This window comes from Wasmannia auropunctata, unplaced genomic scaffold (genome assembly GCF_000956235.1).
Source record: "Wasmannia auropunctata unplaced genomic scaffold, wasmannia.A_1.0 LD336101.1, whole genome shotgun sequence".
NCBI classification, from domain to species: Eukaryota; Metazoa; Arthropoda; class Insecta; order Hymenoptera; family Formicidae; genus Wasmannia; species Wasmannia auropunctata.
This window is the reverse complement of record NW_012026789.1, coordinates 2,114,039-2,129,422: the sequence shown is the minus strand read 5'-3', so window position 1 is coordinate 2,129,422 and position 15,384 is coordinate 2,114,039. Positions and strand designations below refer to the sequence as shown.

Below are 15,384 nucleotides of genomic sequence, written 5' to 3'. Positions count from 1 at the left end.
ACAGATAAAGATTGTAAGTGCCATTAACTTAAGATAAGATAACATGTATACAACTATAGTTGCAGAAACAATTCCTAGAGATAATCATTACGGCTGTAACTTATACAGGGTAGTCCACTTAAATCAAATCTTGAATATATATCTCACTTATTTTTGATGATACAAAAAAATATTTTAGATAAAAATTGAATGGCTTCGAGGGAGGCATATTTTGATCATATATAATTTTTTCTAGACGGAAATGCCAAAAAAATATGAAGATTATTTTCAGTTTTTTAAATGGAATTATATGATTATTTTAACATAATATGATTTCTCTAATTATTATTCTACATCTAAAGTTAAAATTGTTAAAAGGTAGAATTATCGAATAAAATCAATAGTTTACGAAATATTTCATATTTTATGTTGAAATATGGTAAGTCGATAAAGTATAAAATATCTCGTTCAAACAATTGAAGTTTTAATAGCTTTATCTTTTACTTTAATATGCACGAATAATTAAAGAAATCATTTTATCTAAAAAAAAATCATATATTCCATTAAAAAAAATGGAAGTAACTTTTATATTTTTTGACGTCTCCATTTAAAAAAAAAACGATATGACCGAGATATGTTCCTCTCGAAACCGTTCAACTTTCATTCATCGATTGTGAAACATTTTTTCGTATTATCAAAGATAAGTGAAATATTCGAGGTATCCGATTTAAGTAGACCACCTTGTATATTTATATAGTAGCTATTCTCACTCTCAGATTGAGACAAACATATAATTAAGTCATGTCCAGAGTACTACATGTGAGTTCTACAATCATTTTACAAATAGGCAAAAAATAACATTATTCTATTATGCTTCTATTGTACTAGCAATTCTACTTTTTTTTCAATATTTTCTGCAATTTCATTCTCAAACTTGAAATCTTGATAAATATTGTAAAAATGCCTTCTTCTGAATAAAAGTTGACCGCCACATATATGCATTTTCAAAAGAATATATTATTCAGCTATCCACATATACTAGAATTATTACATAGTAATTCAAGAAGCTAATTGACATTTGACATATTTAAATCAATCTGTATTCGTACCTAAGTCCAAGACCAGAGTGTTTATTACACATTAACATTATCAGCGAATAATATCGAAAAAATTCTAATAAAGATATATTAATAAAACATGATGATGATAAAAATTATACAATATTTAACACAATTTCTCAGCAGATAATAAAAATTGAATAAATCTTGTATTTCGTAACTATATTTAACCTTTTCATGTTTCTCAAATTTTTTCTTAGAAGAGAAATAATTAGTTGAATTGTTTTTAAAGATTTTTTAATGCGAATACAATATCAAAATATAAACGTTCAAACTAATGAATCTAATATTGATGCAAAAACTAAAATATTGTCAAAATCTAAAAAAGAATTTTTGAAATCGTTTAATGTTAAAATATAAAAGATTTAATATAGCGGATTCAATATGCAAAAAATAAATATTTTTAAATTAATAAATAAATTTTGCGTAAAAAAACAAAACATATATTAATAAAAATTATATGTCCGGTAGAGTCTAAAAATTTTTATATTAGAATTATGCTTTTTAGTCTATAGAAATCTTTTTTTTTATTAATATTGTTTCACATTAATATTGTTTCATATTAATAAAAAGTTTGTTAAGATTAAAAAGTATAGATTTTTGTGAAAGAAAACAAGAAATGATGCGTAAGTATGACAGTCATACGTTCTTTATTGTAAAAATTCGTCCTTTAGATTTATTTTTTCCGAACTCAATTTTGTTCTTTATTTCAACAATGTGAGAAATAAATTAATGTATTTAAATAAATATAATTTATTTTTTGTCTTTTATTAACTATATGTTGTTTAAAATTATGTCCTGTATTAAAATTATTCAGATTAGATCCGTTTCATTTTTGGTTATTTCAGTTTTAAATCAAAGGTCAATACATATTCAAACCTGTAATTTCAAACTATTAGAAAACTGCGCAGTATCTACCTCAGTTTAGTATATTGCGTAAGAAAATTTCGTAATGCGCAGACTAACAGTCACTGGTTTGGAAACATGCAGGAGCAAAGCCTTAAAATTTTAAGAAATTTTATCCTTTATTATTTCTAAAAAAATATATAATTATCGTATAAGAGAATGGATCATAGAAAAATGGATATAAAAAATTTTATAACGGGAAATAATTAACTTTTGCGGGGATCGTAATAGCGCTGCAAAATGACGCATAAACATTGAATTATTGAATCATCTATATACTTCGTCGAAGGTGCGAATTTGTATTGGTCAACAATAATTTATTTGCAGTAAGCAAATAAATATCACATACACATATAATAATGCCAACTTAAATAATAATCAATATGTAATCAATAGAAGCTTTATACAAGTTTATTAATCAGTCTTAAAATATATAATTTAATAAAATATATCGCCATATAATATCATTAGGATACTGATAACTTCTTTGGACCCTCAAAGGGTGGATCGACTAGTGATGCTTGCGAGCCATTTTAAAATTTTCTTAGAGCTGTGGTGTAATAAAATAACGTTGTCGTAAAGTAGCATTTTACGCTGAATTTTGATTTTGTTACATTTCTGAAGGGTGTTTATTTTGGACGTGATACTATATTATTTAATATAATTAAAAAAAAAATAGAAATACATTTTGTTCGATTATTTACTTATTAAAGTTAAATATATTTTTAATTTACAGTTGATGAATCCTCCGCGCGTGAGGGTTAAGAAGACAGCATTATAATAAAAATGTCAACGTGGATATTGAATAACAAATTATATCCATTCTCAAATACAAAATATAACATGATATAACGGACTATGATATAAGCTTGACACGATTTACACAATTTATAAAATATGTTGCTTCATTTAAGTACTGTAAACTTATTATTATATGTACAACTATAAAATGTACGTCTCAATATGTACAATTTATATTCTTCTGCGTGTCTCTGGTCAACTCTTGATCAATAATTCAATTCCCTTTGTATTTGATCCAGTGACTTGCCTTTGGTTTCCGGGACTAAGAAGTAAACGAACAAAATGCCGACGGCGCAGAATAAGGAAAATATCCAGAAAGTACCGTAGGGCTGCACGGCGGCGGTCATGTCCGAGTAAAATTTGGTGACTATAAAAGCCATAAGCCAGTTGAATAGGCAGGCGCTACTCCCGGCGATGCCCTTCACCTCCGGCGCGAAGATCTCCGGCATCATCATCCACGGGATCGGTCCGAAGCCGAAGGAAAACAATACGAGAAAGACGCAGAGCGGGATAATTGCGAACCACTTGATGTCATCGAAGGCGGTGGTGTGCACGCTACAGTAGAAGTAAACTCCAAGGATCAGAGTCATCAGGAACAGCACCACGATCGACGCCAGCAGCAGGATCCTCCTGCCTAGCCTGTCGACGACGAGAGTCCCGAGGAAAACCGATATCACTTGCACCGCTCCCACGATGATCGTGGCTTTGTTCGCCTCGATGGAGGTTCCGGCTTTCGCGAAGATGTCCGACGAATAAAAGATGATGGCGTTCACGCCGCTCATCTGTTGGAAGAGCATCAAACCATAAGCGATTACAAAGCCCTTCTTGGCGGCCTTGGTTTTAATCGATTCTGTGAACGACGCGCCGCTGCGTCTGTTCTCCTCGATCACCTCGCGTAGCGCTCGCAACTCGACCTCGACATCGTACTGATTGCCACGAAGTTTGACCAAACTCTTCCTGGCGGCGTCCTCGTTGTTCTTCTGCAAGTAGTACACCGGTGTCTCCGGCATGAAGAAGAACACCGCGAAGAAAATCAGCGGCATGACCGCCGAGATAATCGACAGTGTCTTCATATTTTCGATAACGGCGCCAAGGACGTACGAGGCCAGGATACCTACTGTCAGCATCAGTTGGAAGTAGGAGCCGAGCGTGCCGCGAATCTCGCTCTCGGCTATCTCTGCCGTATACAGGGGAGCAGCCACGCAGAAGGCTCCACCACTGAGGCCGGTAATGAATCTACCAAAGTAGAACATGAGCAGTGAGTTCGAGAAGATAATAAGTAGCCAACCAACGGTGAAGGGGACCACCATGATTAACATGGCAATCTTTCGCCCAACTAAGTCCGCTATCATGCCGATGGGAATGCACATCGCGCCCGCTCCAAGAGTAGCGAGTGATCCTATCCAGGAGAAGTCGGCTTTGGTGACCGATATGTCATAATCTCTTTTTAGATTTATACCATCTTCACCGGCGGGCGATGTCCAGCCGAGCACCATACCAGCAGCGAGCGCGCCGAGTGTCGCTGCTATGCCTGCCAGGTATTGCGGAAGTTTCTTAGCCTGGCCGAGCTGGCCATTGGTGGTGGAGACCAAAGTCTGTTGCGAGATACCAATCTTCTCGGTGGACATGGCTTGACCACTCGCTGACAAAAGTGGCGTGCTTTCGTCGGTCTGGAAAAGAAAATATTAATCATAATTAAAATAAGCTTAATATTCGACCATTAAATTATAATTTTTCATTAAATCTATAACATTAAAGCTACCATTAGTAATAGATCAGAAGTCAAAAGCGGGTTATAAGCAAGTCGTAGTGGTAACAGTATAAAACAATATAATAATATAATATTATATAATGTAATATTAATAATAATAATAAGTCAGTAAATGCGTAGAGATAACCAAATTCCATTTCTTATCATACTATTTAAAACTTAGATTGACTGATTTCTGATGTCTGAGCTATTACTAACAGCTTATTGTAGAAAACTGATCATATCTCTTGTCAAATATATATAGCTTTAATAATTTTGAATGTAAGACAATTTTTAAAAACAATATTTTTCATGTACATCTTGAAAGACTGCTACTTTTTATATAAAGATATAATCCACACACAGTAATACAAATCTAAAATCACTTATATAGAAGATTCTCTAATCAATATAGTTTTTATGAGAATGACATTCCTTTATTTACAAAAGACCTAACAGAGAGTCATTTTAACACAGCTACCTTACATAAATCTTTCTTTGTTAACATTTGTCTTATAATTACAATGATATATTATTTCTATCTTCTCTTTATGCTTCGAAAATAAAATCATGATATGAATTAATGAAGGAGAAAATAAAAATCTAAATTATATTACATCGTTTCATCGTATTGTCAATATCTTGACAAGAACGTCCTCAGCACGAATATATATTTAAAATTGAGACATAAGACGTCTTTAAGACGGTTATCCCGATTTTAAACATGCGTGCCATTTGAATACGTTCAGAAGACGACAGAAGACAAAGAACGCATGAAAAGTATGAATACGAAATATGTATATTACAATGTTATTACATACGGTCGAGCATGCTGCTGCCGTATTTTCGACATCCCACGTGAATTCCGTCGTCATTTTGATAGCCTTTAATCTACTCTAATTTAATATGCACAAAGAAATGTAGCAGTCACATATCAGTTTCACATTCCAGCTCGTGTGACAGTTTCTCGCGATACAGTTTACATACAAATAATGTGCGACGTATGTAAGATTAATTAATAATTCTGCTGAACAAGACGCAGTCGCGCAGTGCGGAGAACCGGTTCGTTCATTTGCACCTTATGCACTCGGCTCTCTCGCTCTTTTTTTTTCGACGGTCGAATATATATCTGTCGCGTTTTAATTGCAGAAAGTGCTGGGGGATGTCAAAAGGTCATGACAACATTCGGAATAGCACTTGACATCTACCGGTGAAAGTAAAAATTAATTGTGCACTACATCGGACGTGCAGAAAATACCGACTGTGATATTAACAATAATTAATTGCACATTAACAATAATCCGCAAAAAAATCGGGCTACTGTAACATTATTTTACTTCTAAATCTGGTTACTGTAATATTACCATATCTATTAATATTTTTATTGTTATAATAATATATAATTTAACATATTATCCATCCACGCAGTATATCGGCTTATAAAGCATTTTTCAGATTAGATTAGATTAATTCAATTGAGCTTACCTACGATATATTACCTACTACGTCTATGAACATTACTACTGTTTTTTACCATGGTTTTTTATGGATGAGTATATTTATATACATTTTCAATTTCTTACAAAAAATTGTATTCGTCACATTAAAAAGCAAGATTAGGGAGCGATGATACCTTATAGTTATACAAACAAAAATTGCATTCGTTGTTTTTGAGTGTACATACGCCATGAACCAGGCTGTTTTTTTTTCTTTATATCATCATATTTTTTATTTATGAAAAATCTAATACAGAGTGTTCATGCATATAGTAACGATTTCAAAAGTATAGCAACGATAATTTGAGTAAAAGAAATTATATAGATTATTAAAGAAATTATAAATTATACTCGTATATTTGTTTTATGCTAGCTACAACTTACACTTGATTAAAAAATTAAAACTTTTTGTAAAATTTTTTTAAGTTAAAATTAAACTCAATCGAATTAAATATAATCTAATTTGAGAAATGCCAATTAAGAGCCGACACTGAATGGATATAATGTGTTAAATTATATATTATTACAACAATAAAAACATTAATAAATCAGTAGACATTTCGACCCTTGTTTTGGATAATCCTCTTTAGTATAACAAATTAATAAGTTAAAATAATAAATATTGTTTAAATTCCCTATAAAATTATGGAGAGTCAAAAAGAAGTAATGCGTTATCAAATCGTCATCAAAAGTGAAACATAAAATGTTGTCCAAAGATAAAATAATTAATCATTTCTGGTAGGATTACATGTACTTTTCCAGGCGGAAATGATTTATCTATAGACGTCGAATCAACGTCTATAGACTAATCATTTTTGCTTGGGTTAAATACGGAAGTCAATAGTTAATCTGAAACATTTAAATTATTCACTAATAAAAGAACTGGCTCAAATTAATATACAAAAAAATTAATAAAAATGACTTACAATAAATTATGTCGAGATATTTTTCGCAGAAAAAATGTTACACGCACGAGAGGCGATGTGTACTGTTCAAGATTAGGAGAACTTGTGAGAAACGGTCAAACAAAAGTTTATTCCTAATACGTACTAGTAAATAAATAAATGTACATCGAAGCATCAAGACTTATAAAAAATAATAATATAGGGCAGAATAAAAGATCCATATCGTTCATAAATTTAGACCCTGCTTCTGTTTGTGCAGAAGATAGATTATTTCAGAAATTAATTGCTTACTTAAAAATCTCTCTTTATTTAAAATTGACGTTTATTATGCAAGATGTGACGTTATCCTAATCGAAGTCATGATCAAAATTTTCTTTATGTTCAGTAATAACCGAATGCTGGTGTTTCTATAAATACGATTTTTATGTCCTTTAATTCTCGTTTCTAATAATTTATAATACCAGTCTGGTCCGCGTATGAGGCATCACAGATCTTGTAAATAATATCTGAATTCGAAAAAGTGAGCAGTTCATTTTTTTGTGCTCTAATGAATTTATTAAGTTTATTTAATCCAATATTTAATTGGTATATATACCATATACGTATAAAAGAGTTACTATCCTGAACAACTTTTTAACGCCGTCAGAGATTGAAGGTGCGTACATATCGGACCATTATTGTCTATAAAATTAATGTTGATACTATTAAGTTGTTTAAACTTTACGTATAGTTTTTTTAAATATTTGTAAAGATTAAATCTAGAGGATAACCGTTGTTGAGTAAGGTATTTATTATCAATTCCAAATTCTTCTGGCAAAACATAGGAGAGGGAAAGAACTTTATTGATTAATCCGAAAATTGTAGTGTCTAGTTTTTCAGACATATTGAGTGCCAGGAAATAAGTTTAAGTTTCGTGCGGAAAAGGTGGATGTGATGATATCAATTATGTATTAAAATATTGTCTTTCTTAATTATAATGTGACATCTAAGAAATTTAGATTGTATCCTCTCAATTCCACTGTAAACTTTAGTTTAGGATGGTGTGCATTAAATGTATCTAATATATCAATATATTGTTTCTGTGTTGAAAGAATAATGTCATTTACATCTATAATAAAATACATAATTGGTATATATTGGTATGTTTTATGCAAATATTTAATTGCAATCATACAATTGAATACACTATATAAAGCATTGTCTCCTATGTTTGCATTATTTTTATGTGTTCATGCTAAACGCTGTACGCTACTTTATATTCATCTACTCTTATCTTCGACGGAAAAACGTTCTAGATTACATGTATAATACGCAAATATAAGCATTTTTATTGGTGAACTTGAAATTTGCGCTTACCAGAAAGTCAGAGTCAAAGATCAATAATTAGCATATAGAAATTCGATAATTTAGATCTAATTGTAAATACAATATAAAATAGCTTATAACATAGTGTTAAATTATTATTCTGAAAAATGATAATTCTTATTTTTTTAAAAAAGCAACAATCAATTTCAAATTTTTAATTCCATTTATTTAAGAATGTTATATTGTTTAACACACCCACGCGCGCGCGCCCGTGCGTGTGTGCATACAGTGTATTAAAAAAATACTTGAAATACAAAAAAAACTATGTATAAAATCTGCACTTATATAATGTATCTATTTGTGTGTAATTAATAAAATTATTACATATAGCATAAAATATTACAAATTTATTATACATATTTTATATACCTACGTATGTGTATAAAAGATGATGTATAATATGCCATGTATGTGTATACATATATTTTTTTTACACTTATAATACGTAATCATAAAAATTATTTGTAAAAGAATATACATATATCAAGCAATCTCATGAATCTAAAAATCTTTCCGCGTTATAATATGTCCACAAATCATATCACTGTGACTTTCCTACTTTGATAACTCAGTTTCATATTGAAGATTAATTATCGCGATCTATACAATACAAGTAGTGCTGTTAATATATAAATGTTATCTCACGAAAATAGAATTGATCATCGCGCTCAATGTTATACAAAAGTTAGTAAATAATTCCAACCTTTGCCCATACAGCACACATTATCCGAGGAACGTCCAGAGAATGTCCTTTGCGTTCTAAGAACATCTTCAGGATGTACAGAATGTATATATATATATATATATATGTGTACGTAATTTTATATACAATCGATATTTTTTATATGATATATGAGCTATTTTTTTTCCCAAATTTTACTTTTTATTTTAAAAAATGCGAAAGTTGCGCTTTTAACTATTTTTCAATTTTACTTAATTCTTATTATTTTTTTAAAATATACATACATGCAGTATATATGCAAACAGGAATTATACAAAAGAAAGAAAATATAAAACGTATTTTGTATATAATTATGCATATATAATTTTATTTGAAAATTTTTTAATTAGTTTCAGCATTTTTTTTATCTTTACATTACCTATGGTTGTCTTACTGTGTGTAACAGTCTCTAGTAATAAAAGAAGACGTTTTCATACATCAATTATTGAATAGTATTATATGTAAGATTTTGCGATAATGCATAGAGAGAAAAATGAATAGAAAAGAAATGTCAAAAATAATAAACAGCAGTGACGCAGAAAAATTTTCTAGATAAAAGTTTAAACGTCAGCTAATAAATATTTCAAAATGCAAAGTTGGTTCGTTTCGTGAATGACATTCGAAATTACGAATCTCTCTTTTAGATGAAATTGACATTAAATGTACACAGCGGTGTAAAAAAAAGTCAATATATATTTTCTACATTTTATTTCGGCTTTCAACGAAGCATTAATCGTTTCGTTATTGCGCCATATATCAATGACGACACGTCGCCTATAGAACGATGAGAAAAATGTCAGAGAACTCGTCCGATTACGCGGAAGTTGCCGTGATGAAAAAAAATTAATATCTGCAAACATGTGACGTTTCAGATACTGGTGAACGATAACGAAACAAAATATAATTTTGCTCCGGTACTCCGATGATAACAAACGGTGGATTACGTAAACCGTATGAGTAATGCAAAAAACATGATGTTTTCGGTACTACATGCCAATTAATTGCACGGTGTATTACATAGTATGTACATACGCGATTTACGTGCAAATATACAAAATTCATTTTTTCATTCAAAAACTCAACAAAATACTCTATTCATATAAGAATGGAATGGAATAAAATTTGAATTAAAGACGCGTAACGCGACGCATCATTTTCTGACATTATCGACGAAGGTGTTATTTTCGATAACCTGCTGTGCAATGCAATATTAATAATAATATAAAGATTTATTATGGTTTTATCTTGTAAAACAGTTATTTCTCTCCACATATAGTCCACATGTCATTTTGTGTTATCTAGGATCGTGAACCTTCACCTTTTGCACGAGTGTAACACGATTAATTTTTATTGAATCCCGAGTAATTTCTCTTTTATGACGCCGTGCAGGATTTTGCTTGCGGCGCGATGGTGATTTCGCAGGCCATTAATAGTTCAAATATCATCGGATAATACAAATTGGCACTTTACATATAATTGAAACGCGAAGTCAAAGTAAATAACTTAGTTCACACTCATATTTCCACGAAATTTCTTGTGTTTACTAACTCGAAAATGAGTGGAATTTTTTCATAGTTAGTGATTACTTTATCATGATGATCGCGCTATGTCAATATTTCCTTATAACAACGTCGACATGTTACGCTTCTTAAATTATCATTACAGATATCGTAGAAATCGATACGAAATATCCGCTCCACATTTATTGTTTGACAAAATTGGATAAATATTTCCTCTTTTTTATTTGATCAAGAATGTCGTTCGCACGCTGTTATTCTTGTCCTTGACATGATTTAGCTTTAAAAATTATTATTCTTGTATTCTATACGTGTTCTGGCATATTACATTTCAATAGAAACGAATTAATGGCATAAAAATCGTGTCTAAAAAAATCGTTAGCTTTTAGGAGAGAGAAAGCCAGTTGCAATTAGCTGTTGCACTATTATAAATGTTTAGTATAAACATTAACACATCGAAATATTGCGTAATGTTATCGCGTGAACGCCATGTCGTGGCGATATCAATGCGATATAGCCTCGAGTGCCAAGGGTTAAGTTTTAAGCGCCAATGAGATTAAACGCGATTTCCGCGAGGTAATAACACACTTTATTGCCATGATTCTCAGTCATATTTGCTTAATCAACGCGTGATGGAGTCAAGCGTTGATTGAGAAAAAGAAATAAAACTGTCCTCCGTATTTCTGATAGGCATTTTACATTTCAACAAGAACGAATTTGTGTGTTTATATATTTAAAAAGATCAGTAAGTATTGTATCCGAATTGCAGGAAGAGATAAGGTATATAATACCTCTTTAGAAATCTGTGCAAACAGGATGTGAATAATCGAAGCTTGTTACTTATAGGCTTGCTCCACTAATTCCAGATTGCCAAATGATATCGCAATATAAGATAAAAAAATAATGATGTAAAATCTAAGAGGGGAGTTTTCTGTTCCGCAATTTGATTTGCTTGCACGCGGATTTTTGCCAGGCTTATCCGTTAAAATGCACTCACGACATTCGTTATCTTGCACTTGACTTTACTTAAATGCTAAATATGCTAGTGATGTGCAATACTGTGATATGTTTAAAATCGTTTGCGATGTATCAGACATTATTCTCATTTTGTATTAAAAAAAATATTCGAAAATATTCAAAATGCCAATTAATTGTTAATATATCTAAATTGATATGAAAATGTGCCAGCAAACGAAAATGATTTAAAATGGATAGAAATAAATTTATTCCGACATTTTCGTATTGCCGCTTCTGATTTTTCGAACCTATTTGAATCCAAAAATAATATAATGCAAACATGAATACATTCGAAATCAACATTCAATAGCTCATTTTGTATTTCAATTTATTTGAATCCAAAAATAATAGCAGGGACATGAGTGCATCTCCGCAGTCTAAAGCGCCAACTCGGATAAATTAAAATGAATTACAACTTTCAATTAATTTGAATTAATTTTCGTTTACTGAGTGCGTTTTAACTAGAAAAATCATATTAAAATTAAATATTGTTTATATTAATAATTATATGTGTAAATAATTAAGTAAATTTAAAAACAGAGAAAGAAAGTTAGTTAATTAACCGAATGTATAATTGTGGCACAATAAGGAGTAAATATAAATACTGGAAGTTAGTTAAAAATAATTCAAAAAAAGTAGGTTTCTACATAATATACATAAAAAATGTGAATAATTTATAATGTTTTGTTATTGCCTTTAAATAACATTCCTTTCGCATTAGTGCATACACATGTGCTCGCAAATACCTCGCAAATGTGTATTTAATTAACAAATATGCTAATTAAGCGTATAGCGATCGCTGTAAGCTTATATTAAAAGATAATTCAACGACACGTCTTGCTTTCGCGCCTGCTCGAGCAACATATATTTCAACGTTGATATCCATCGATCGTGCGAAAATGATTTATGTAACGATCCGTGTGGTTTCTTATGTAAGTACAACAACGTCAAGGTGCACCCGAGGTACCATCCATAATTTTCGTTTCGTCGGGTTTTTCCGTCCGTCGAAACCGCGCCGCTGCGAGAACCGACCGGCTCGCATCGCGCGGAAAATGCGGACTCGCGTTAACATTATCGTAATAACGCCTGACGAAATTACGAGTTATTAACCACACGCGTGGCAAATAAACCAGCGCGTTTGCGGATTTTCCCCTTATCTCGCATATTTTGTGATTGCGATAAACGTCTAAGTACAAAACAAAAGCGCTCGATGTCGGATGCAAAATCAGCACGCACTGTGTGTGGATGCTAAATAATCGTTCGAGTTACGAAATGCGGCCCACCGGTGCAGGTGCATCAATTAACTCTGTAGATTCCAACGACATATATATATAGACCGAGCATTCTGTCCACAGCATGAAGCCGAAAGTTGGCAGAATACGACTGAGAGAGATAGCATTTGCGGGGAATGCTGTCTCATTTTATCTTATAGTAAGATTGGTAAGATGGCCGATGTCAACAGCTGTCAATTGACACCAGCGTCATCTTACAGTAAGATAAAAGAGAGAGCATTCCCCTCAAATCGCACTATCTCTCTCAGTCGTATTCTGCCAACTTTCGGCTTCACCTCCTCCACATCAAAAGCATAGGAATGCTCGGTCTATTATATATGTCGTTGGTAGATTCATATATTTTCATGTACTCTCCATATGTATCCCCCCCTCCCCCTTTCTCATTTATACTTATCGGGAAGCATTAATTATCGATTACCTTCGCTTCGTTCCTTAACATATTCCATGCATTGAACCAAAAATGTCAGAAAATATAGCGCAACGTTAGAGACGAGCCCACGCAAATTAATCTTGATAAATATGTGAAATTGCGATACGTCGGCCTTTAATGATAAGGTTAACGACGACCACTTTAGCCGGTCTGTAATTCACGCATGGATTTCAGATTACAACTCTATTTTTTATTTTATTTTATAGGCTATTCGTATTTCGGTGTGTGTGTGTGTTTTAGCATATATTTTATATACGTGTGTATTATATGATTGTTCACATGTTTTTCGTATCGCATAAACTAATAGAATTCTACTTTGAATTGTGACATGAATTATAAATAGTCTAAAAAAATGGACTTGGGAATGACGCGAATGATATGAGAATTCGTATGTCGTAAGTACCCGCAGGAGTAGGAAGAGAATGCACAATACGCGAAAAGTTAATAAGCATGCACATTGATAACGCAGTAACGCGCTACCGTTTTAAATGTTACTTTGAAGTTGAAGCTACACGCCGCGTTGTATTGTGGAGATAAAAATCGCGTGCCGAATTCGGTCAAACGAGCGCGTATTTTTGTCCTTTTATTTTTTTTTTTTTTCATTGTGAATATTCATCGTCCTTGACTCGTTGTTATCAATCGTTACTTAATCGACGACGATTTTATCAACATATTATTTGGCAAACACTCGTGGACGCTTCTTGCGCAAACTCGCATCGGCACGTGCGCTTTTTTTTCTTTAACTCGATATGCCGATCCGACGTACGTACCTCGTAATTTTTAAATCCAACAAAGATTTAATATCGATTACACGATAATATCGACACGTTACAAGACCGCGATATCAATATCTTCCACGATATAAGATTTAATCTTTAATCACCGAGAATGTCCGTCTTGCCTGATAAACCACGCGATAGCGATAAAACACGAGATCCTTAATTAAGTTACACTGTTCACGTTCGCAGGAAGACAGCAAGTGTTAAGACATCGAACAGAACAAAAAAAATTAAAAGGAGAGTAAAGTTTAAAAAGATTGACGGACGAACGTCGTCGTTATCGCGCGTAGTCGAGGAACTAATTAGCAAACTAATTTTAAAATTTTAATTACACACCGTTAACCTTCCTTTCGTGTGAAGTCTTCTCGATGGCACCGGATGGTCCCTCGTCGGGGGCAATCGCGGAGGAACGACTGGCTAATTACAAAAAAAACCGAGCTGGTGCGCCGCACTGACCAGCGCGTGCCGTGGCGTGCGACGGAGTATGCGGCGGTGGCCCGCGGCGCGGACGAGTAATTATCGGTCGCGGCAAGAATTCAATTCTTATCAGTAGCATGCAGTATGTCGAACGCGAAGATATACGTATATATGTATATCTCGATTTAATCGGCTGTGGCGCGTCGCTGACGCCTGCACGCAAATGAATTTCTTCGCCCGCGGAAAATGCATGAGCGACTCCTCCTCCTCCAACACCTGATGGCACCGTACTTCCCCGTTTGCATTATCCCTGTTCGCTCAATTAGTCTGACGCGATCGTGACGTTGATAGTCTCGCAATCGACGGGTCTTCCGTTTCGCTCGGCGCGCGATAATTGCGCATGAATGGCGCGAGATCGGCGCGTTTAATAATGTGCGATGAAGCAAGAGTCACCGTCAGGATGCTGAATCGTTCTCTCTGTGTAAGTCCGGACCGCGTGTATTTCGTCGGACATCCAGCGAAACGTCAGAAATAATGAAGACAAAAAAGAATCGCCGTTTTTTTCGTATCGGAAAAAATACGTCACGTTTTTAGAGCCGTCCCAGATAGCACACAGAGCCCAAAAGAATTCATTGGTATATTCAGTTTTGTGTCATCAATTCTGAGCTCATTTTCGAGTGCAAAAAGAATCCTTTTTAGAAAAAGAATTCTTTTTGCATCTGAAAATGAACTCAGAATTAGTGACATATAACTGAGTTCTTTTTTCATTCTCTGTGCTATCTGGGATTTTAGAGCACACACGTTTGAAGAATTTAATTCTAAATAGTATTAACTGACGCTTCTATCCTATTTATACAATGTTTATCTACATTAGTCGAGCTTGTCCAAAAA

At 32.9% G+C, this 15,384-nt stretch overlaps 1 protein-coding gene across 2 annotated transcripts; it reads right to left on the bottom strand.

Moving 5' to 3' along the window:
* Positions 1-2,262: 2,262 nt before the first annotated feature.
* Positions 2,263-14,553, bottom strand: LOC105458876 (facilitated trehalose transporter Tret1). 2 transcript variants are annotated; one of them, XM_011704466.1, is made up of 2 exons: positions 5,376-5,658; positions 2,263-4,474 (listed from the first exon to the last, which is right to left on the bottom strand). In XM_011704466.1, the coding sequence occupies exons 1-2, from the start codon at positions 5,427-5,429 to the stop codon at positions 3,011-3,013; spliced, it is 1,518 nt and encodes a 505-aa protein (XP_011702768.1). In that variant the 5' UTR covers positions 5,430-5,658; the 3' UTR covers positions 2,263-3,010. The 2 variants fall into 2 exon arrangements, with proteins under 2 accessions (XP_011702768.1, XP_011702777.1); XM_011704475.1 differs by lacking the exon at positions 5,376-5,658 and adding an exon at positions 14,413-14,553 and having other exon boundaries at positions 2,280-4,474.
* Between the last annotated feature and the right edge of the window lie 831 nt (positions 14,554-15,384).